General features: G+C 41.3%; 1 protein-coding gene across 1 annotated transcript in view; it reads left to right on the top strand.

The window, feature by feature from the left end:
* EGFL6 (EGF like domain multiple 6) overlaps positions 1 to 24,907 on the top strand; it is a 73,129-nt gene that overhangs the window by 44,031 nt on the left and 4,191 nt on the right. The window contains exons 9-11 of the mRNA XM_065423369.1: positions 8,138 to 8,455; positions 22,251 to 22,331; positions 23,859 to 23,945. Of these exons, the coding sequence (XP_065279441.1) occupies positions 8,138 to 8,455; positions 22,251 to 22,331; positions 23,859 to 23,945 (486 nt within the window). The remainder of the gene's footprint in view (positions 1 to 8,137; positions 8,456 to 22,250; positions 22,332 to 23,858; positions 23,946 to 24,907) is intronic.

The raw sequence follows: 24,907 nt of genomic DNA, 5'->3' as shown, positions 1-24,907 counted from the left end.
ATAAATATGGCTAGTTGAAAAATTTCCATTGAAACTATATTTTCATGGAAAATTGGATTTTTGACTGAATTAAATTTTTCGTGAGAAGTATCTATGTTCTGTGGAAAATATTGACTTTTCATTTTAAAAAAAACAAACAACCAAAAATTCTTTGACCAAAATCTAAAAATTTAGATTTGGAAGTTCAGTCTCTCATGGGAGTTGTAGTTCAGGTGCCTCATGCCCATATTCTCCCCTACAGACAGGGCTCCCCAGCCAGACTTCATCACCCTTGATGCACCCCAGTGGTTCAGCAAGAGGGGACACTGTGGAGCATCATGGGAGACGTAGTTTGCCTTACAATACAGTCTAACGTCAAACTAAACTGAAACAAAATGTTTCTATTTGGGTCCACAAACAAAACAAAAATAGATGCAGAAATGTCAAAATGTTTCTGTATCAAAGGGGAACCCTATTTTCTGACCAAATCTATGCATGAGTTATTTTTACTTAAACAGAAATATTTCAAAGATGAATATGCATCACTTTGTTACATTTTACAAGTTACTTGAATGAGAACAAAGGAAGAATTTTTGAGCATATGCGGTGGTTATTGCACATTCTACAAGGGCTAGTCCTATAGAATCATCAATGTTAGAGACTGAAAAATCCTGTTAGACCATCTACTCCGTCTCTCTGCTAGTCTGGGACTGTTCACTACAATACAGTTTCTAGTATTCTGTCCTAACTTACTGAAGTTTGTTAATTATCCAGAAGAGGGATAAAAAGTAGCACATTATTAAAATTTGCAGAGGATAGTGAATTAAGAGGTATGAACTCCAGAGAGAGCAGAGAAATAACACAGATAAATAGAGAAATTAGAAATATGAACAGAAAGGAATAAAATGAGAGTTCAATTGGGAAAATGTATGCAAGTCTAGGTAGAGAAAATAATCTAAAACGTACTCAGTGGGAGGGCAAACCTGGACAGCATTGGTGCTAAAAGAGACGTGTGTAGCAGCTGACAGCAAAATAGACATACAGACTTATACTGAGCAGCTAAGTGCTCCCAATTCAAAAGGCAATGGGAGTGAAATCCTGGACTTATTGAAGTCAATGGGAGTTTTGCTATTGACTTCATCAGGGTCAGGATTTCACCCTGGTAGCTTAGGGTACTTGGTATCTTGCATGATTAGTCCTAAAACTATACCATATTTGGGAGAGGAATCACTAGGTCTGGATAACAGTTTTCTACAGGATACTATAAATGATTTTCCATTGCAATGGCATTAGATTTTACTAATGCATGATAAATCAAAGTGTTATGTGAGAGGTTAGCCAGGTAGCTCTCATTGCTTGTAATGAGAATCGTGTGGCTAAACCTCTTAAAATTACTGAATAATTACAGAGGTTAATAAATGTAAAATCCAGATGTGGGTTGGTGTTTTTTAATCTATATATAGAATGGAACATGGCTACTACAGTGAACTGCATACAGAATACTGCATGTATACATGACAAAGCCTGGCTGGGATGATTTAGATGGGGTTGGTCCTGCTTTGAGCAGGGGGTTGGACTAGATAACCTTATGAGGTCTCTTCCAACTCTAATCTTCTATGATTCCATGATACTGTCTGTGGTACTTCAGGCTTACTTTTGCCTCTGTTTGTAGATTTGAATGGCATGTTGAAGTGTGTTTCTGAACTGCCTCTTAGAACCTACAAAAATTGTAACCCTTTACCTAAAGGGGTGTTGTTAACCATTCTCACATCTGGCCTTCATCTTATTCCAGTCCACAGCTTTTGTCAGGTCTCTGTTTCTCCTGACTTCTGATTGTGTATTGACTAAGTACATTTCTTCCATCACACACTCGTGTGTGTTTCAGTCTTTTATTTGAGAATAGAATCCCAAGAGTTTTTACATAAGCAATATGGATTCCTGGGAAAACAGGAACTGCTTCTTTTAATTCACTCTTTGTATTAAGTTATTAAAGGAGCAAGGAAAAGGCAGTGCTAACTTTGAAACTAGAAGTTTCATCCAGCATTCTGTCATGCAATGGTACTTTATTTGTATTACCCAGCTGGAGACCTCTGCATTCTTGTCTTGTTGTTCTTTGTTAGGTTGCTAAATAGCAGCACATGAACACAACTGTCCTTGTCTCCCCTCTGTCTAGCATATCACATTGTTCAAGGTGATTTTGTTCATCTCAGAACATGAAAAACCTAAGGCTGGTTCTGTTTTCCTACTAACTCACCAATCCTCAACACAGCATAGGCCGACATCACAGGATTTCCAGAAGCTTAAAAAGCTGTTCTAACCCTGTCACCGTGAGACTCTTCTAATTCTGTTTAAAATGTAGCCCAGTACTGCTACCATCCTTTATTCAATAACTGTGATCCATTTGCTGTCTCAGGTATTGCCTGCTGAAAGTCTTGCTGCTTGCTTTAGGCAAGTGTAATCCAGTATTGTGGAAATGCCGCAGTTTCTCTAAGTCTCACTCTTTCCCTACCCGAGGTGGTCAGATTTTTAATGGGAATTTATTTATTTTGAAACTTTTTATTGAGGCAAAGTTTCAATTAACATACTACATTATTTATTCAGGATCAGGTTACTATTCAAAGAACTTGGATAAAGATTCTGGCGTGCTGGCTGGGTGCCCTCTTCCTCTGAATACACAAGAGAGGGTGACCAAATTCCTAAGTACCTATCCTCATTTTGGCACTTCTCTTGTGTGTGAAAGCTCTTCCATTACGAGGACAATCCATATTTTACTATATCACAATACCATAGGAGGAAGGGTCACATTTTTTCCAATAATGTCCAAAACAGTCTAGCTGTTAACGATTTAAAAAAATTAATTTGCAGTTTTGTTTAAAATGAAGGTCCTTTACTGGAGCATTAAGTAAGCAGGTCAAGGGATCTTTAGAATGCTGGCATTTTGTCATAAAATGAAACTCTCTAGCAACTTCTTCCCCAAACTGCCTAGTTCCTGGACACAATCACAACATGAGCAATATGTACCCCTTTACCCACAACCCCCTCCAAGAAAGCACCTCCCTGATACATAATATTTTTGCTATCTTCACTGGAGTCAGAGGCTATCAGTACAGTAATTTATACATTTTTTTCTATGTGCTACACACACTGAAAAGACCCATTCATACAGATCAATTTATTTGGCCAAATCCCTCCACCATCTTTTCATCAATGTTGTCAACATCTTTTTTCACTTAAAATTGTATATATCTTAAAAATTAAATGAGCTTGTTCCTGGATCAACTCTTGAAATGTCTTAATGGGAGTTTTGGAAATATCATCAAGTTTTTGTGCATTGTCAGACTATTTTGCAATAATTCCTAAAGAAGAGTGGTAGTCTTTCTATAGGATTTGTAAACCAACCTATGTAATTTTTGAAATTTATAGGATAGTTTCAAAATTCTGTAGAAACAGAAGCATTTTCTACTACATGCAATAGATTTTTAGAGTTATTACTCTGGAATCCTAGTGGTTGCATCCCTACTAAGTTCTATAGAAATTTTCCATAAGGTTAGGAAATTTTATATTTAAATTTAAAATTTCCTAACCTTATGGAATATATATATATATATATATATACACACACACACGTGCATGCTCACTCTTTCACTTTTATATACAGAAGTTATAAACTTGTTTTATAAACTAACCTCTTAGAAAACCTGGCAGGTGATAATCCTAACGTGAGGCTAGGTGTCAAGGAGGAAGCAATATATAGCGTATAGGAGTTGACAGCAATCACTCTTCTCTGTTGGGAACAGTTAGTTCTTATGTACCAATTCCCAGCCATGGTTACAGAGGCACGTGTGAGAGAAAGGAATGTACATCTCCATCTTTTTGTTTTTGCTCTCAGGAACAACATCCCTCTTTGTATAGCACAGCACATGAAAAGCTGGAGTCTAGCAATTGTTCTATGTTCTTTACAACTCAACCTGCTTAACTCTGGCATTAGTCACCAATTCCTTGGTTTCTTAATCTTGCACAGAACGTGTTTACAGAAAAAACTCACTTTTAGCCCTTAGCCTCCACTGGCATTGTTGCTTGCACAGCTCTTTTGTTTTAGTTCTCTGTGAATTAAAGTACCTTTGAAAGCTGATGCATTTTCCTATAGGCATTATAAACACAATGTAAAAGAATGACTGACAGGTACTAATCTATATACTGCCAGATATGAGATTTATAAAGAATGGCAGGGGAGAAATGGATCAAAGTTGTTGATAAATGCATGCAGGTTTGTGTTCAATAAATATAGGATTATATATTGAGGGTTTGTCTCAAAAATTCCAGCCTCACAGCCTTAGTCTTAAGCAGTTTGGCCTTTGGCTTTCTCCACTGCATTCCACCTTCTCATGGAGGCTCAGGTTGTTCCTTCCTGTGATGTCCACATGTGGAAGTTAGCAAACTCTGATGACAGTAGATTCTACAGAACATGTTGTGGGATCATAAGATTTTCCAGATGAATATGGGGAAGGATCCTCTCCAGCTGTTGCTGACATCCAGACTTAAGAAGGCTTAAATTTAGCACCTTAGGCTACTTTAAGACAGGAATCCGATTGGAAAAACGATTAGTGATATCTCCAAAAAGCTGCCCCCAGCCCAACCTCCATTCACCCGTGATTCTAAAATGAGAGTATGCAGCTTTTCATAATATTATTACAAACCAAAAAGGTGTGTGGACTGTGCACCTTTGTCCCCATATTTTTATCACATCTGTAGGTTGGTTTCCTTGCCCCTATTTTCTTTCTTTTTGGCACCATAAAGGTTATTAGGTTGAGCTATAAGAATTTTTCATTTCAAAAGGAAGACTTCAAAGCAGAAACTGAAAGCAGATGTTCAAGTTTGCTGGGCAGTCAGACTTGACTTGAAAACCTCCATAGGCTCTTTATTAAAAGCCTCGAGTTTTGTGTTACTGATTGTTGAGAGGAAATTTGTTGGGAATGGGGTTTTCCTGTTAATTTTTCTTGCTGTGTTCTGAGTAAAGACTCAGCGAACCATATCGGCTAAATTATACAGTACGTTCTTTATAGCACCATCCTCCAGGGGGAAGGCTTGCTAAGCAACACATTAAGAAAGTCATGACATGCAGATGTATGGCAAATGAGCCTGGAACTATTATCCAAAGGAAAGAAAAATAACATCTGAGATTTTGATTTATTTATACTGGCACTGGTTTGCTTTATACCTGCAGCTGCAGCCTCATAAAACCTGAATACATCACTAAGTACCTCCCAGAGAAACTGTTTTTGTCTACGTGGGACAGTTCATTGACAAAGAAAATGTAGCCACTTTTGGGCTTTTGAAAAAGGGACAAATTCAAACTAATAGCAATGCGTTAAAGGGGAGCTGATGTGATCTCTCTACCTTTTCCCCTACTCTCCATGTTACACATTTAATTATTTTATTTGTAATTGCTGATTTTTTTTCTGCTACTACTATTTAAAGAAACACTCAGAAAAGAGAACCTATCCTAGATTCTAGATATCCTTGCCATCAATTAAAAATGCAATTCAAAAATCATAAATTCAAAACAGCATACCCCTCCCCAGATATACAACCACTAGACAGCAGAAACAAAGGGGAAAATATCCACTTCTCCCTATCCCTCAAATTCCTAAAAGAAACTTCATCCCCCATCACCTCCAATGTCTTCAAAGACTATAATAAAGTTCTGCCAACCTACTGAAAGTGTTCTGTGAGCAAGAAAGTCTTCTCCTCTAGAACTCTCTGGAATGCTCAGGTCTCATTAACCTCTAAGGGCAGACCATGAAAGCAGATCCCCCACCCCAACAGGAGAGAGGGGCTCTGAACTCAAACCAGAAGAAGCATGTCAATGTATGTTCCTAACCCAAACAGATTCAGAGTGTGGCTGGAACATACAATGACATGGGATAATCCTAGGATTGTCATGGCAGCCATGAAGTCCTGAGCTGATTTGGAAGACTTGTTATCTGTGTGTAGGGTGACCAGACAGCAAGTGTGAAAAATCGGGACGGGGGTGGGAGGTAATAGGATCCTATATAAGAAAAAGACCCAAAAATCAGGACTGTCCCTATAAAATCGGGACATCTGGTCACCCTATCTGTGTGGATTTTAAAACTCCTTAGGCACTGTCTCCCTCAGTGCCTCTGATGCCATAAGTAGGAACTTCCTCAGCTTGTACAGGAACTTCTGCTGTATCAGTGAGTGATCTATATCACCAGATCTGTTCCCATCTCTTTCCTGGGACTTGCAGATCACATGGAGAAGCACTATCAGGTGTAATTTTGGGGCAGTGGCTTTCCTGTGCTTTTGGTCAGATGTAAACAGTTGTGCCATGGCATCCTTCTTAATTATTCCCTTCAGTTCATGCTCTACCACATACCCATCTGGTATCTGTTAGCCAAAGTTGGTCCTGTGTTGTCATCCCACCACATCTCTGCCATATGTGTGAAGTCAGAGTTTCATCCTTTGTCACATCATGGATGGCCAGTGTTTTATCATCAACCAGGAAGGGTGACCTGGTGGTTAGAGCTCTAGCCTAAGATTTGGGAGTCCTGGGTTCAATTCCCTGTCCCACTAGGCTTCCTCTGTGAGGTTGGAAAATACATTGTCTTTCTGTGACTCAGTTCCCCATCTGTAAAATGGGCATAATAGCACTACCTCACCTCACGGGTGTTGTGAGGTTAAATACATTAAAGCTTGCGAGGCTCTCAGATGCTACAGTAATAGGGGGCATATAAGTATTTTAGATAGAACCAATCTTTCATTTAACAATAACAGAGGATGAGGCCCACCCTCTGATACCTATTCTGAGATATAACATCTAAAGCTTTCCTTAGTAAGGAGAGAGGTGAAAGCTCCTCTGCCCAGTGAACACCTAAATGGGAGGGATGTCAGCTAATCCATCAGAGCCAAATCCCCCATCACCAAGGTTGGAATAAAGGGTATGAACTAGTGTAAGGTGCAGAGGAAAGTAATCCCCAATATCTGCACAGGGGGAGAAAAACAGCCAAACAAAAGCACTCTAAATAAAATCTCAGCTCTACATAACCAACCCACTCCCCCCCAGGCCCAGAGACACAAAACGTGCCCCGATCTCCCCCTCTACCGTAACCCTGCTCCTTACCTGTGTCATCACTCACAGAAGGAAAATATATGCCCTTCTCTTCCAACCCACCATCGGTGTGATAGCAATCCTGGCTGCTCCTTCCCCTGGAAATGCAGCAGAAGGCTTTTAAGGAAGCTGCCCTCACCCCACCACTTGTGCAATTCCAGCATAGTTTGGGGTTCATGGAGACAGGAGAGAGGAATGTAAAAACAAAAATTAAGAAATAAATTTAAGTTTGGAGGTCAAAACATTGCCAAGGAAAACATTGCACGAAAAATGGGGCTGCTGCTTAAATTTAAAAGCATCCCTTAGGAAATTTTACCAGTGATGTTCTTTGTAGTTTTCTGTCTAGGTATAAATGATATTTGGCTTAATTATACTCTACTAGGTAGGAGGGATGGGCAAAACCACCCCAAATTCGAATCCCATTCCCTCTTTTTTTCAGGTTTGAAAAAGCTTGGTTAATATTTTCTCTCTCACACACATACACACTCATGGTTTTTCATTTCCAGCAGCTTCTGTAGTTTTTGGATTCTGGACAATGGCAGAAGTTCCAAAATACCACAAAACTGGATGTTCTTATGGTATTTTGTGGCCAGCTGGCAGCAGAAATATTGGAAATCTCTGGAGACAGAATATTTGTGTAAGACTTCTAGGCAACTCCTGCAAAAGCAGGAAGTTATGATAAGCTAGATAAGCTCCTGAACTTCTGGGTGCCCATTTGAATTGAACATTTTGACGTTCACCCATCACTACTGAGTATTGCTTTTTAAATTGCAGCAGATAAGACTAGAACATTTTCACTAAAATGTAATCAAACAGTGGGGAAAGGTTGTATGTACTATGGGCCAAGTTCACTGGTTAGCGTACGCAGGTTCAGCTCTATGTTCCACCTACATATGACAACAGTGAATTTGGCCATATAGTTTCTTTGAAAATTGCAGTGGATCGTGTGTTATCGGTTTAAAAGCACTAAGGTTCTGGGGTGGTCCAGTTACTTCAAGTGTATATTTGACATTTCATTGTTGGTTCTAGTTATCCCTGAAAATTTGGTGAAGGAAGTCACAAGAATCCCTGGAGCCATCAAGGACACAATCAAGAAACTTCTTGCACACAAGAGCAGTGTGAAAAAACATGAAGAGATCAAGAATGTGATCCCAGAACCAGCCATGACACCAGCTTCTAAGGTTCACTTGCCATCCTTTGACTATGAAGATGGTGTTTACATTGGAGGGACATATGATGTAGAGGAGAAAGAGACTGAAGATGCTGTAGAGGAGGAACAGGAGGAAGAACAAGAGGACCTTGAGAACCAGATTGGTCATGAACAAAGCCTTAGAGGAGATGTCTTTAGTAAGTGTTACCATCATTTCTTATTTATGTGAATAAATCTGTACTGATTTTTATGTGAAAGTACATATAAATATTAACAAGATTACAGTCAAATATTATATATCATATACTTTACATGTGTTTACTGGCAAAGGAGGAAAAGTAAACAGGTACATAGTCTAAAGATTAAAAACTTTGAATCTCCTTTATAGGGTATCAGACAATTAGGTGTTTAAAACAGATCCATTAGTGGAGACATAAATCAATGGCATTAATAATATGCTTTAGTGACACTAGTTGCACATTAGCATCTACATTCTTCAGTGATGGGTGTTCTGAGAATGCCTAAGGGAAATAGATAAACTTAAATACAGGGTGACTGTAATGTGAGAGAGACAAAGGCTAGGAGTGGAGGAGAGAGAGAGAGAGAAAGTGAGGCCTTGGCTACACTTGCAAGTTACAGCGCTGTAAAGCCTCCCCCAGCACTGTAACTCACTGACCGGCTACACTGGCAAGGCACGTACAGCGCTGTATCTCCCTGGGTACACCGCTGCAGGTACTCCACCTCCCCGAGAGGAATAACAGCTGCAGCGGAGTGGCTACGACTCACGGGTGTGAGTGTAAATGCTTGCAGTGCTGTACTAATCACCTTGTCAAGTGGCCAATCCTCTCCATTGTTGTGACCCGCTGCAGGAATGCGGAAGTGCCGGTTTCAAAGCTCGTACCACAGAGAAAAGCAAACAGTTTGCAGCTTGCTTTGAGTGAGTAAATGAATGAGCAGGGGGCCGGGAGTTCGGAACTTGCAAAATAGAGAGCTGACATGCTCCAAAAAGCACTCTCTCTCCCCCCACACTCCCTGTCACAATCCACCCCACCTCCCGTTTTGAAAAGCACGTTGCAGCCACATGAATGCTGGGATAGCTGCCCATAATGCACTGCTCCCAACACAGCTGCAAATGTTACAAGTGTGGCCACGCCACTGTGCTGTCAGCTGTCAGTGTGGACAGACTGCAGCGCTTTTCCCTACTCAGCTGTACGAAGACAGGTTTAACTCACAGCGCTGTACAGCTGCAAGTGTAGCCAAGGCCTATGTTCACTTGGAGAAATGCTGTTTTATTGATACATTTCTTGAGGAGGGCTGTTTCACAAAGCTATCTAGTATAATTCCTTTTGGAGATAACCATTAAGTCCAGAACCTCCAACTGTAACTAAGACCTAGCCCAGCCAAAGCAGAGTAACAAAGGAATGTAGCTTAATAGCTTTTTCCCATCCTCTCTACAAAAGCCCCTGGCAAATTGTGCTGCTTTATTAAGAATAAGCTCTACATTAAGTTAGTTTCCTGATTCCATGTTTGTCATCCTAGATGACGAGTAGGCATCATACAGAAAAGAAAAACAGAGTTTTGTGTCTTTGTGTTTCATATAGCAAGGCTTATTCAACATGAATCATTGTTATTCATGTCATATAAAAGTCACTAGCTATACATTACAGAGTTTCTCAGGTCTTTAATTTGAATGTGGAAATTTATCAGAAGGATACAGCTGAAAACATTGGTCGTGCTTGGATGGGAATTTCTAACACTAGTCTGACATCAGAAAGATGTACATATATTTCTTCAGCAAGCCCTCAAAGCATTTCAGTTCAGTTACTTCCTTGGAAAACAAGTGTTCCTCTCTGTTGTTCAACTGGAAAGTCATCTCCTTTGTTGAAGGAACTTTTAAATGCACTTTTAAATAATATTTGTAATATCTCTAGCTCAGATTCTTCAGGCTGGTGGCTAACTAAACAGATACTATAAAAGTCATGCCTTGCTCTTAGCTAATCCAGGAAATGTTCTCCCTTCCCAAGAATAGGGACATAATAACGTATCAGTGATCTCCTAAACTGATTAAAATGATATATTTATGTCCCATGGTATTATTTATGAAGACATATTCAGTTTAGCCAGCACTGGAATTGTTGATACAAAGAATCAAAGAAACCCTTCTTGTGTCAAAGAAACCCTTTCAAATAATATCAACGCTTTTTTTTAAGGAAAAGGTTATGTTTGCTGCTGCCAGAACAAAAAGTCTTTTATTGCAGTAGCAATAAACCCAAGTACAAATACATTTATTAACATGGAATACATTTGAGAATACTAGTCTACTTGCCGAAGGCACTATTCTCCTAAAATTACCCTCTTTCAAGGTTCAGTGATAATTGGAGGATATTTCAGCTCAGTCAGAGGATAAAATTCCAGATATTACACAAGATTGTGCAGCAGAGCCAACAGGAAGTCTGAAATCTGGCCTTTGTTCAAAGCCCTTCCATTCCACCACATATTAATAATACTGAGCTCTTACAGCATATGTCTATTTAGGATCTCAAAATACTTTACAAAGGTGGAGAAACTGAGGCACATAGTGATTAAGTGATTTGTCCCTACTCACTCTGGATAAGCAATAGAACCCAGGTCTCCTGAGTGGTAGTCTCATGCTCTAATCACTTGAATAGGCTGCCTTACGCATGCTTCCACTAGAAAATTACACCATCAGAACATGACTTTCAGGAGTGATTTGCCGAGGATCTGCTTTCTGCAGGAGCAAGACCCATTCCTTTCACTACACACGAATGAAGAAGAAATACGAGTATTCAAGTCTTTTTGGGAGGGTAGTATTGCTGGGTGATATCCACTGGTTGTCACTGTAGAGCTGAATAGATTTTATATACATCTCTACCCCGATATAACGCTGTCCTTGGGAGCCAAAAAATCTTACCGTGTTATAGGTGAAATCGTGTTATATCGAACTTGCTTTGATCCGCCAGAGTGCGCAGCCCCTCCCCCCCGGAGCACTGCTTTACTACATTATATCCAAATTCGTGTTATATCGGGGTAGAGGTGTATATACATTTTAGGCTATGGTGATCTGGGGAAAGGTGCAGTGGAGTAGAAGAAACTCATTCAGATCAAATCTCCTAGCCCTTTTGACTCTGCAGTGCACATCTTGATGAATGAATGAAAAACTATTCCAAGATATGGACAAGCTTCAGGAATAGCTCAACCACATATGCAGGCCTGTTCCAGGGCCTACATGGAAGGCCATGGAAGAGCTAGGGGGAGAATAAAGCTCTAACTAGTGTGGTTGAAATTAGGGCAACATAGTTATTCAATTTTAGCAAGATATCAGCTGTTTAGGAAACAGAATGATGGATCAGAACGAAATTCAGTCCCTGAATCGATAGAGCTAACATTTAGTACTGTGAGACATACAGTACATACATAAACACATCCAGATGCCTGGCTTTGAAGTTCAAATAACAGGTTGTTAAATAAGATAATATAGTATACATTCTAGCTGAGGGGCAATATCCCTTAGTAATTTTTGGCCTTTTCCTACCGGCTACATATTTTTAGAAAGAAGTTTATTGAGTATGAATTTCTTCAAGAAAGATATCTACGTAAGATGCTGTTGAGAACAGGCTAACTACAGTAATAATCATGGGTGTCTAAAATAAGATATCTTTCAGAGAAGGTAAGAATAACATATTATTTCATCCACCTGATTAGTTTAGGTATCTAGTATAATTTCTTGAAGTATGTCATTCCTTCTGTTTTTAAAAAGTTGCTGAATTTTTATAACAAATGGTTGAGTAATAATTTACGCAATTATAACCGAATCCTAGAAATTAGAAATGGAAATGAACTATTAGGTCATCTGAGAATGTAGTGTTTCCTAGTGGATAGAGCACTGAACCGGGGCTCAGCAGACCTGGGTTCTGTTCCAGACTATGCCAGTTGAACCCAGTTTTTTGGAGGTATTTAGGCATTGCTACACTCAGGGTTGCAATGCCTAAGATTTAGGAGCCTAAATATTTTCAGAGGGGATTTTGGCTCCTAAGTGCCATTATCTATTTGTGCCTCAGTTTCTTTATCTGCAAAATGAGGCTAATAATACTGACCTCATTTGTAAAGCTCTTTGTGATCTACTGATGAAAAGCACTATATAAGTGCTATATATTAATTAATTTATTATTATTATTTTTTATCCTTCTCCCATCACTGCCAGACTTTTCATATCATGCCAGCAGCTGCATATTTGGTACTTTTTTTTAAGTGCCCACTAATTTTATTTTACACACCATGCTCAGGATTCAGAATAGTAACTGGATGAATTTGTTCTGCTCACTTTTCACATTTCTGTATTGTTTTTGAGTGCATGGCATTCACTTCATTGAACCTGGCAGGCGATGCGGCCGGGTGGATCCCAGCACAGAATTCCGTTTACTTTAATGCACAGCTTCTTTAGACTCTGCACCGGGGCCGCCCAGAGGATTCAGGGGGCCTGGGGTCTTCGGCGGCAGGGGGCCCCCGCCGCCGAATCGCCGCCGAAGACCCGGCACTTCGGCGGCGGGTCCCGGGGCAGAAGGACCCCCCGCCGTGGGTCTTCAAGGCATTTTGGCGGCGGGTCCTGGAGCGGAAGGACCCCCCGCCGCCGAACTGCCGCCGAAGACCCGGAGCGGAAGAAGCTCCGGGGGCCCGGGCCCCGCGAGAGTTTTCCGGGGCCCCCGGAGCAAGTGAAGGACCCTGCTCCAGGGGCCTCGAAAAACTCTCGTGGGGGCCCCTACAGGGCCCGGGGCCTGGGGCAAATTGCCCCACTTGCCCCCCCCCTCTGGGCAGCTCTACTCTGCACAGGTGCTGGGCTCTGTCCACATACACCTTACTGCACAATCAGAGCTTGTGTTTGTACTGTGTGCCATTCCAGTTCTATTCTAATTGGCTGAAATTTTCCATTAATAATTTAACGTATTTAGATACTGAATATTGCAGAGGAATTTTTGTTGTGCCGAAGGGTACTGGTAACCAAATTGGCATCTTGCTGTATATGGGAAGAGTACTATGCAATAAATCTCAGTCCAGAGCCTGACTCTGTGTGTGTGTGTGTGTGTGTGTGTGTGTGTGTGTGTGTGTGTGTGTGTGTGTGTGTGTGTTGTGTTTTATGGCTTTCTGATTTGATCCCTACTATAAACAGGACGTCAGAAATTTTACCCTTTGTGGCATTCAAACAGCCTTTCTTTCAATTCAGGGTATACATATTAATTGTATTTCCATTCCTGTATAATGTCCAAATACTATATTTCACCTACTTTGTTATAACAAACTCCAGTCTTGATTTAGGGCCTTATTTGCTTGAACCTTGGACTATGAAATCACTTTAGTTTTTATGATATTGCTGGATGCTTAGGAGCACACAGCTCGCTTAGAGATGCATACTGTATAAATACATCTCTTTATTTTTCTCATTATATGTGCTGTTGATAAGTCAACATAGGAAAAACTTTGGGGAAGGCATGATCCTATATTACCAAAACAAGTTACTCTTTATGAGAGAGGGATTCAGTATGGTGACAATCTTTAAGAAGCTCCTAGTGGCTGTACCATATGCTTTAGTACACACATACACTAGGTTCCCCCCCCCCCCTTAATAGGGATCAAAATGTAGTTTTTGTATATTTCCACCAAAAAAAGGGAAAAGTCTTCTGTTGTATCAGAAATTTATTTCACAACCTTCCCTATTTCTTAATGGCTCATCTTCTGGCTGCTTGTCCTTCTCTTCCTCCTGCTCAGTTTTGTGACTAGCACATAAATCCTCTTGTAAATCTAGCCTGAAAAATCGACATGTTTCTTGTTTCAACACTTCCGATGTGTGGGTTTGGTGGGGAGGCTCATTTCAGCAAAAATAATTTGCTATAATCAACACCAATCTGCATTTTTTTCAGGGGGGAAAAAAAAGTTTCAGCTGGAAATTTTCACCCAGCTCTACATGGGCATATGTAAGCACTGCTCTTCATTTGAGGTGGAGTTTAATTAGCTTCAGTACCTTGGCACTACAGAATTGTTCTTAACTTCCTCCTGTTTCACTATATACGTTTGAGTAGGATACATTTCTGCTTTAAATATGGAATTTCCTTGCTTCTATTGTTTTCTCTCAAAGCCTTAATGTTCTTTTCAGGCAATATCATGATCTCTTGAAGTTGCATGTTACCTCATGGTTTGTATCAGATTGTTATCTGCCTGGCTTTTTGGACAGACACTTCACCTAGTATCATTTAATTTGATAAAATGTGCTGCCAAGGACTGGTTCATAAGAAAAAAATTTAATTGTCATGTGTTTTCCTAGCAAATTCTAAGGCAAACACAAGGAAACATTTACTTTTGCTCATATTTGGTTGTATATTTCTGGTCATAATTTGCTCATGTGTTTGTTCTTGGTTTAACTCCCAGTGTGTATTTAACATAAGTGTTTCCTCTATCTACCGTACAAAATACACAGTCAAAGCCACAGTCTCTTTGATCTCAGTGTGAAAATACTAACAGAATAGGCTGAAGTCAAAACTAAAATGGTATTCTGTTTAAATAAAAGATCAAATTGAAAAAATCTGCATATATATTTTTAAAAATCATATATTATACATCAAATATAGGATTATTGAGCCTGATTCACTACTACATTACTCCAGCTTTTCACCAGTGTCATTCCACTGACAAAGCCATTGTGATGGAATATCATTTCCTGAGATTACTTGGTGTTCCTGTGCCATTAACTGGTTCAGGGTTTTTTTCTGCATCCCTTGAAGACAGAATTCCATTTAATTTGGGAACGCCAGCGAGTAATTTCCTCAAATAAACAATCAAAAATCTTACAGAATAAGGTTAAATTTTCAATAAGGCCTAAGGGACTTGGGAACATAAGTCTCAGTAAAAGTTAATGGGACTTAGGAGCCTAAGGGTTAGATTCACAAAAGAATGTAGGCACCTAACTGCCTCTTCAGGTGTCTAAAACTCAGAATCAGGATTCACAAAAGCCTTACTCCACTGCCTCCAAACAATGTAGGCAGAGCTGTCCCTTGGGTACAGCGAATCAGGGCAGCCCGCGCTTCGGGGGGCAGGGAGGTGAGGCGGGCAGGCAAGTAGAGTGAGGAGGCAATCAGCAGGCAGGCGGACGGCGAGGAGGAGAGCGGCGGGCAGGGGGTGGTGAGGAGGCGAGCGGCAGCCACCGGCAGCCCCTCTACCAGAACCTCCCCCCAGCACCTCCTGCCCGCCGGTGGGCCCCGCCGATCAGTGCCTCCCCCTTCCTCTCAGCACCTACTGCCTGCTGCAAATCAGATGTTTCGTGGGGTCAGGAGGCACTGAGGGGAAAGGGGAGAGGAGCGCTCTTATCACAATGGATCATTGGCTCTGTTTGAATCAATGTCTTACTGTTTTTAGTATTTAGTGAGAGTTGCATGTTGATTTTTTTTTTTTATCGGTATATGTACTTGGGTGGTGAAGGGGAGGGGCATAAACTACTACAGACAGACACAAAGAAGGAGGTGCATCAAATACGTTTGAGAACCACTGGTTTACGTGAAAGTACAGTAGATCACTTATATGCATAATGGATCAGTTGTGTAATATAGCTGTAAGGAGCAGCAGAGAAATACAACAGAAATACCATATGGAGATTGAAATGATTAAAAATGGCCCAGGCCAGTTACAACAAACATAGGGCCTATCAATCTTGATAGCCACCCTTTAAATTATACACCTAAAACAATATTAAAAGAACATTTTAAAATTTGCAAAGTCAAGCACACAAAAGTGAAATGCCACAATATGCACAAGATAGACCTGCTCTGGGGATGAATCCGTAGAGAGGCTGTTGTCTGAAGGGTCCCTGCTTCATTTGTTGAAGATGTTGGAAGGTGTTTAGCAGCTGAGGCAGGGGACTGCAGGAAGAGAAAGGATGGACTGATAGATAAGGGAGCTGAATGCTGCCCAGGAGAATTGAGTTCTATCCCGGCCTCTGCTTCAGAGTTCCTATGTGATGCTAGGCAAATCACTTAAAATAAACTCTTCACTGATTGTCCCTCATTTTCTGAGACCTGAAATCCTTCAGAGCAGGATTTGGATACTGTGCTGTAGATACAGCATGGGCTACACATTGAGTAATGAGGGGAAAACAGAATTTTGAACAGCAGTCCATTAAAGGAGCACTGTCCACCCTGTACGCTGAATAAGGTATAGAGAGCGGTGCTATTAACTTGTGCTGAATCTCATGTTCTACATTAACTGTATCCGTTTATGGAAATACAGTGTGTTTAAAACAACCACAAAATGGCCTAGCATACTGTGAAAATAACAGGACCTCTTGACTTGCTTGCACCAAAAGTTAAGAAGGTTTTGGTTTCCCTTTTTTTTTTTTTTCACAATATTGAATACAATCGTCTTCTCTCACAGATTCTACATTATTATGTTCTTAATCACAAGTGAAGCATCTCAGCTAAGCAGGTTGTTTGCCGCTAGTTTTATTCTTCTTTGATAATTGACCCATTACAAGTGCAAATAATGCTTAGATACTCCACAACTAGATAAAAGCCTCATAATGTCAGCCATCTGGCAAATGAAGTCATCTGGGAGATGGACATGATGGTGCCAGCAGAGATGGAAGTAGGGTTGCCAACCATCCCGGATTGGCCGGGAGTCTCCCAGAATCGGAATCGATCTCTCGGTGGTTACTGAAACCAATCCGGGAGATTTTAATAGGCCGCTAAAAGTCCGGTCAGCGGCACAGAAGGGCTAAGGCAGGCTCCCTACCTGCCCTGGCTCCACGCAGCTCCCAGAGCGACAGGCACATCCCTCTGGCTCCTAGGCACAGGAGTGGCCAGGGGATCTCTGCACACTGCCTCTGCCCCAAGCGCTGGTGCCGCAGCTCCCATTGGCCAGAAACCTCAGCCAATGGGAGCTGCAGGGGCGGTGCCTGCAGGCCGGGGCAGTGTGCAGAGCTGCCTGGCCCCTCCACTTAGGAGCTGGACATGCTGGTCGCTTCCGGGAGCTGCCCAAGGTAAGCACCGCCTGGCTGGAGCCTGTATCCCAACCCCCTGCCCCAGCCCTGAGCCCCCTCCCACATCCGAGCCCCCTCCCACATCCAAACTCCCTCCCAGAGCCCACACCCCTCACCCCCTCCTGTACCCTAACCCCCTACCCCAGCCTCAGCCCAGAGCCCCCTCCCACACTCCAAACCCCTCAGTCTCAGCCCAGAGCCCGCATCCCCTCCTGCACCCCAACCCCCTGCCCCAGTATGGTGAAAGTGAGTGAGGGTGGGGGGAGGGAGGAGGGATGGAGTGAGTGGAGGCAGGGCCTCGGAGAAGGGGTGGGGCAGGGGCATGGCCTTGGGGAAGAGGCAGGGAAGGGGGTGGGGCAAGGGTGTTTGGGTTTGTGCGATTAGACAGTTGGCAACTCTAGATGGAGTATATTTCTTTTACATAGTGATACAATATGGATGCAGTTCTTCAAGGTTTTCTAGAGTTTCTAAAACATTTTCTAGGCGACTTTGTAGATTTAGGCAGCTGAACTTAATTTTATTATTTTATTTTTGCAAGGCTTTTTACTGTTTTAAAATGCTTCATGGAGAAAATTGCAAGAAAAATAGTGCCAATGACTGTGTTTTCTGAAGCTGTTATATGACCCAAACATAAGAGAGTAGGTGAAGGTACTGTTTTGTAAGAGGTTCCTGTATTATAGTGTCAGACTATTTAGAAATGTGTGTAATTACAACTAATATACATATTTATTTGCTTCACAAGATGAAAGATTTGTATGTTCATTTTATAATTACACTAACCCCAACACTGAGATACAATCAACTACTGATTTGCTTACCTGTTCAGAATGCTTTCACCATTCCCTGAAAAAGGCAAAAACAGCTGTAACAGCCAGGAAAAACCCCTGGGGCAGAGACCACCTTTTTGTTCTGTGTTTGTACAGAGCCTTGTACAATGGGGTCCTGGTCCATGACTGGGGCTCCTATGTGTTATGATATTACTACTAATAATAAATAAAAGAAACTACATTCCTTACAAATTCCCTTAAATAAATGGCAATGCTTCTGTTCTGCCATGCAGTTGTTCTTCCAGGATGGCTGCCTCATTAAGAGGTCATTGTGATACCATAGATGAGATATAAGAAATATAATCATATTTATGTGTGTGTGCAGAGGCAGGTGGAGACTAAAACTTTAAGGATAACATATGCATTACTGGAGGAAAAATAGAGAACTACCTTCAAATTATAAACCAAATCCTATTTTTAAAACAAAATGACACTTCTGTGAGTACAAAATGTACTACAAATAAGTTTATGTACAGTAGTTGCTTATGCAAAGAGGTGAAACCAAGTGCAGGTAAAGGAAAACTTATCTTTGTTTTGGATGAGTGCCTTTTGCTCTATAATGACTCACTTGTCCGTACTGTTTCTGTACAGCATTCTATAAAATATTGTTCCACCAATTCCATATCACATTCTAGCGAACTATCTCATTTTATCTATTAATTTTTTTATTTTTACTTTTGGCTTTTTCATGCTGTAGCTTTGTCCAACCTATGCTTTTCCAGATGGGGTCCTGAAAATTCCCCACTGCTTTTGTCATCTTTAGATCATTGACCCTTCAGTGTCTAGCCAAGCTGCCTCTAAGGTTTGTGCCAAGGCCCTGCTGGAATAGGAATGAAGGATGTGCTCAAAGTGAGCTAACGTGATCACCAACACTCTAGAGGGCCACCCTGTCACCTCCACTGACACAGCTACTCAGAAATCCACTGCCTCAAGGAATGGCTTACGAGATGGATCTCAAACCTGCATCTTTTGCGCTATAATATGCAACACTGCCACCAAGCACTGAACCCCGGCATTTTCTTCAGATGGACTTTTGATATTTGCTTGACCACGTACCGTATTCCTAAATTCCCTTGGTGGCACTTTGTACAAGCCTTTTTATAATGGCAGAATGTTTGATCTCCCTTTTTTGGCTGCACTGTTTTCTTACTATCTGAAACAGTTGCTAAAAATGTGTTTCCGTGAATGCAGTTTTCCTGAATTGTTCCAGTGTTGCATTATGTCATTCCTGCTATTTTTGATCCAATACAATTCTCTAGCTAGCCTAAGTCTTAGTGGTGCTGATTGTTTGTTCCATTGTGCAGAAATCACAATTCTCCTTAACTCATGTACTTCATGTACTAATACTGTCATCTGTGAAATGCCATGGTGTCCTGTTAGAACAGGGGCCTTACACAAGATTGGTGCTGCATTTAAAAAAATGTCATGGACAATAACAACATTGAACACCTAACCTGAGGTCTGCAAAGACTCTGAAAAGCAACGGCCATGCTGGGCACTTCAGAAAGAATGTGCCTTTATTTGGGCATATGCAGAACATGACAGTTTCTCTTCTGGTTCCAGAGATAGCTACCTACCCTGACAGGCTAGAGGATAAATTCTCCTGACATAACCATAGCTGTGTAAGTCAGCAGAACTTTTGTATTTGTATAAAAGTTTTGCAAGCAGCTTTTTGTCCTTCTCCTTTTTACATGCTCTAATATGTCTGAAGGTCACAAACTTTTTTGTAATTCCCTGAAGGCACCTGATAGTTGGAGAATGAGAGCCTGAGTGTAACACTTGACACTGAAAACAAAAAATAGGCTCAGAGACAAAGTTTGCCTCCTTGTTATACTGTATTTACAAGACAGTTCTTCACTTGGAGCATTTGCAGCACACTTTGCATACACTTGCATGTATGTCTCCCAAGTGAAGGCGTACTGTATTCAGTAAACAAATCATTCTGGTAGCTCCTGTCTTTAGTAAAATCACTTTGCTCTTCCCAGAACAGGTCATACTGAAGTTGCTTTTTCAGTTTGGCAAGCGTTCTTAGAGTCTCAGCTCCTTTTGCTAACGGTGGGCCCAGCTATGTGGAATGACAGTAAAATGTTTTTGCAGGCCTTAAACCCAGTCTCTATGTACTTGTTCCTAAGTAAAGAAACAGAAAATATATATATTAGTCTTAGCTTGAGGTAAGATCATTATCCAAGTGATTTAAGCAATGATCTTGGTGAGCTAAGGCTGCAAGTGCAACAAGAGAAGACAAGCTCTTAGCAATCCATCAAAGTTCACATAGCATTTCGAAGGTCTCTCTTCTCTGCTCAGTTCAGCACCTCTATAACTGCCTGTAGGGCCTATTTGTATGTGTGTGTGTTTTCTAATGGGTGCACAGGATTGTGGGATTGGTTCTTTTAGTAACAGCTGTCACAAACCTCAAGCAGACTTAGGTACAGGAAAATCTTTTTGTCATTTTGGCAGTAAGAGAGAGATTCAGAAGATCTTGATTTCAGTGGGACTCAAGTACATGCTTAAGTGTTTTGGTGAAACAAGCTCTAGATTAGTGGTACATACTTGAATCTAAACTACACCTCTACCCCAATATAACGCTGTTCTCGGGAGCCAAAAAATCTTACCGCGTTATAGGTGAAACCACGTTATATTGAACTTGCTTTGATCCGCCGGAGCGCGCAGCCCCCCCCCCCCCCCCCCCCCCCGGAGCACTGCTTTACCGCATTATATCCGAATTCGTGTTATATCGGGTCAGAGGTGTATATGTCATGTTTATGCATGGGAAAGAAATAGTTTTTAAAACATTACAATGTAGGTGAACAATATAATCCTGAGGCACAGATAAGCAATTTTATAATTCTGTACCTCCTGTTATCTGGCAGTGTGAAGGAAACCTGAAATTCTCCTCACTACGCTGCATGTGTTCTGTGGATGACTAGTGGACTCCTGCCTAGAGAACTGTCCAGCCAACACTGTTAATAAGCAATAATTCAAGGTTTTTTCCACCTTAAAGTTGTACATTCAAGCTCTTAATGTTATCATATATGCATTATTATATCCTCCATCACTGGAAGCTGAATTCTCTATCATGCCATTTGTGAGTAGTTGTACTGTTTCTATGTAGAGAGCTCCATGCCACCTGTCTTCTACAATAACACTGTTCCTCTTCTAGTAATCACTTAAAATAGTGCAAAACAACGACAGACTGTATCTCAAATTGTCAAAAATACTTACGGTACATCAGGCTGACAATCAGTTGAAAACAATCTGTTTTCCAGTTCCCCAGAGCGGTGTAGATCATGCAGGTTGAAGGGAATTTGGCTCCATCTCTTGGGCTGATGCTGAGGAAAGCACCGTGACTTGTTTGAGCACCCCCTGTTGGACAGTGTATGGAACAACACTGATATGGATAACAGAGAACACATGCCTATCTCCAATGCTGCAGTAAACCTGCTCATTGATTACAGACATCACAAAGAAGGCAGGGGTATGGCCCTCCCTTCCCTCTGCACTAGCCAGCGGAGCCGGCCAGGTTTGGAGGGGAGCATGCACTGTATCTTCTAACAGGTGGTGCCTCTGTAGATACAGTGCCTCCTAAGCTCCTACTCTGGCAGTGCACTTGCCACTGACCCTAATGCAGGGCTGCACATTCAAAGCACAACTGAGCCTACAATGTTTTATGGCTTTTGTGAAATTTTTAACATCTTGAGTTTTCTATGGCTACTGTTTTCAGTTTGCTGCCAAATCATGATGTCATTGACTTTGCTGTATCCCACAGCTTATGTGCTTTAATCACGGGGCTAAACATTGCGGCAAGAGGGGTCTGATCATTACGTCAAAAAAATGTTCATGGATACTTGACTCTGTTGCTCTTTCGGCTCCAGAGTAAAATATAAGGTGGTGGTAGTTTGCAGTTTAAATGCATTTCATTTGATAGCTTGGTCAACATTTAAAAAAAACAACAACAAACTTTTAAAGTTTAAAGTTGGTATATAACTGGTGGCTAGGTGTGTGGGTTTGGTAGTGTTGCTGGTAAACATATTACATCATGAAACCTATATGATGGTAACTGATATGCTGAAAAAGTTTAATTCTCTGCTCCCTGTAAATTATTTGGCACTGACAAGTTTTTTTTATTAGTTCCTAAGGTTAAAGAAGCAGCTGCCTTTGGTCCTGTCCTGGCACAGAGAAAAGTTCCAGTATCAAAACCAGAGCAGGAAGGTAAATTATTATTCTTTGCTACAATATTGATTTTCTTGTGCAGTGTGTGTTTTCATGGCACCCTTTTTTTCCCTACCTCTCCTGTTTCAAACCAAGCTTGTGGCTGCAAAGAACACCAGTAGTTGCTGGGACTTATAATGCATGGCACTGCAACTTTGCAGTAGGCAGAACATAGAAAAAGATGGGAGGGACCAAGGGTCAACAGGACCCACTCTGTACATGTAGTAAACTGATCATGTGTGATTTGACCACCTGATTTTCACCTGTTCAGCACTCCTGAGGAAGGTGAAACCAACTATCAATTACAAACATGATGTGGGGCACACTGGGAACGTCAGGAAGTTGAAGATATTTAAGGGCCTGATGCTGAGAGGTGTGGAGAAAGCCCAAACCCATGTGGTGGGCTAGAGGAGTTGCAGGGGGGCAACTACATACTCAGTGCTGCCACAGGCCATGCTGTGTAGCTGGGGGAAAGGTCTCCTGTGGAGCTATTGAGCACTCAACACAGTTACTTAGGCTGGGCAGTGGGATGAGAATTTGGGGCTAGCTAAAGTTTGAGTGTCTTTCAAGGGTAGGATTTGAGTAAAAAATGACCCAGTGACATTTTACCAAATCTTAAAAATAACAAACAAAAACCCACCATACTTTTTCTCTGAGAACAAGCATGAGACATTTCAGCCCAAAGAATAATATTTTTTTCCAGAAAGCTGTAATCATGTGAAAATGGGCATTTACAGTAATGATAGGCACCAGAGATAATGTCTTCTGAATCCTCTCTCTCAGCCCCATAATAAAGTACATTAAAAGAATTGGAATGGTTTGGTTTAAAGCCACAAAAGCTAGTAAACTCAGAGGAATGGCTGATACACCATTCTGAATCTGGCCCATTGTGCTTGTTTACTGCATTGTACAGTGCCGTTTTTATTTCATTTCTTCTAATTTGTACAAATTAAAAAAACAGAATTAGAAAGTCTATGTTGTGACAAACAATATGGTCATTTTGGTATGCCCTAAAAGTCAATCGATTAATGCTATTTCAAACCAAGTGGTGCGTGGGGAGTGAGTTACAAACTCAAGGGCCCCTCACAGTGGATGTCCTGGCTCTCTTTTAAATGGAAGGAGCTGATCAAAACTGCAGCAGTATCCTATAACAAGAGAGAGAGTTTCTCAAAATGGCAGGTCCCAGGTCATTCAAGGCTTTCCAGCTCAAAACTAACACTTTAAACTGCACTAGGAAACCAGCAGGCCACCTGTGAACAAAAAACAGCATGAAATCATGTGCAGGTGGGAGACTCTTGCAGTAACTAAACACCGCAGATGATATTAAGAGTTAAGGTAGGAATTGCTTCATTGATCTCAATGCTATACCTTTATCGGGTTTAATCTAGGTCAATGCTATTTGAATGCAGATTTGGGATAATTTTATTATTAACTGTTCAAACATAACTTCATAACAGAGTCACATCATAATATAGGGTATTGCCTTTTTTCTCTTTTTCCTCAAATGATGTTTTTCAAATTTTTCAGTTGATTGCAGCTTCAGTCAAGGAATTTGTAACTGGAAACAAGGTACTGACGATGACTTTGACTGGAATCCTGCTGATCGAGATAATGGTATTTAAAATATATACTGTTGCTAAGATAAATGTATAGTTTCTACACATGCACCAACTTTCAGCTTTCCTCAGGGGTGCTCCATTCCTGTTCTGCCCCAAGTCCCCACCCCCATTCTGTCTCTTCCCCCAAGGCCCCACCTTTGCACTGCCTCTTCTTGCCCCCACTTCACCCCTCCCCTAAGTACCCGCCCCTTTCCCCGCTCCTTCACCTCAGCACACCCTGCTCCTGTACCTCCTGCCCACTGCCGAAGAGCTGACTGGCGGTGGGCAGGGGGCACGGGGGGAAAAGGAGAGGAGCTGCTCAGCGGGGCCAACCAAACAGCTGATCGGGAGGTGGCTGGTAGGTGCTGAGCACCCACTATTTTTTTCCCATTGGTGCTCCAGCCCCGGAGCACCCATGGAGTTGACGCCTATGAGTTTCTAGTCCAAAAATAAGAAACTGGCTGTAATCAGGTGTTGGAATTCCAATCAGTGTTTTAGGTTTGGGGGGAGAGGGGAAATGCAAAAAATATTTAAAAAAAATAGAAGAGGGTTTTTTGGATGGGTGGGAAGTTGTTTTAATCTATTTTGGGGCAATGGATGCTCCACAACCTATTTCAGCACAACTGACTTTAAATAAAGTAGTAAGAGAGACAAGGTATTAGAGATGTCAGTTGAGACTTTCCACAGACAGCTAGGAACTTAACCACACATCTCCCCTTAATTTCAAGTTTATAGTCATGTATATTGAACACAAGTGACTGTGGTAACAGTTCAGAATTGCCAAACACTACAAGTTAAGATAGCCAAGTGTACAGGTATTCCACTCCTGACAGAGAGATAATGGTAAGGTACTATTCAAAACCATATAACGTATAACAAATATTATTCCAGACCCTGGTAAAACATGACAAAACATTCCGTGAGTGCTACATGTGATTAATGTTCTTGTATTCAGATAACAAAAAGCATGGCTGAAGA

Source organism: Emys orbicularis, chromosome 1, assembly GCF_028017835.1.
Source record: "Emys orbicularis isolate rEmyOrb1 chromosome 1, rEmyOrb1.hap1, whole genome shotgun sequence".
NCBI classification, from domain to species: Eukaryota; Metazoa; Chordata; order Testudines; family Emydidae; genus Emys; species Emys orbicularis.
The sequence above is the reverse complement of the archived record's forward strand: the minus strand, read 5'-3'. Positions and strand labels throughout refer to the sequence as shown.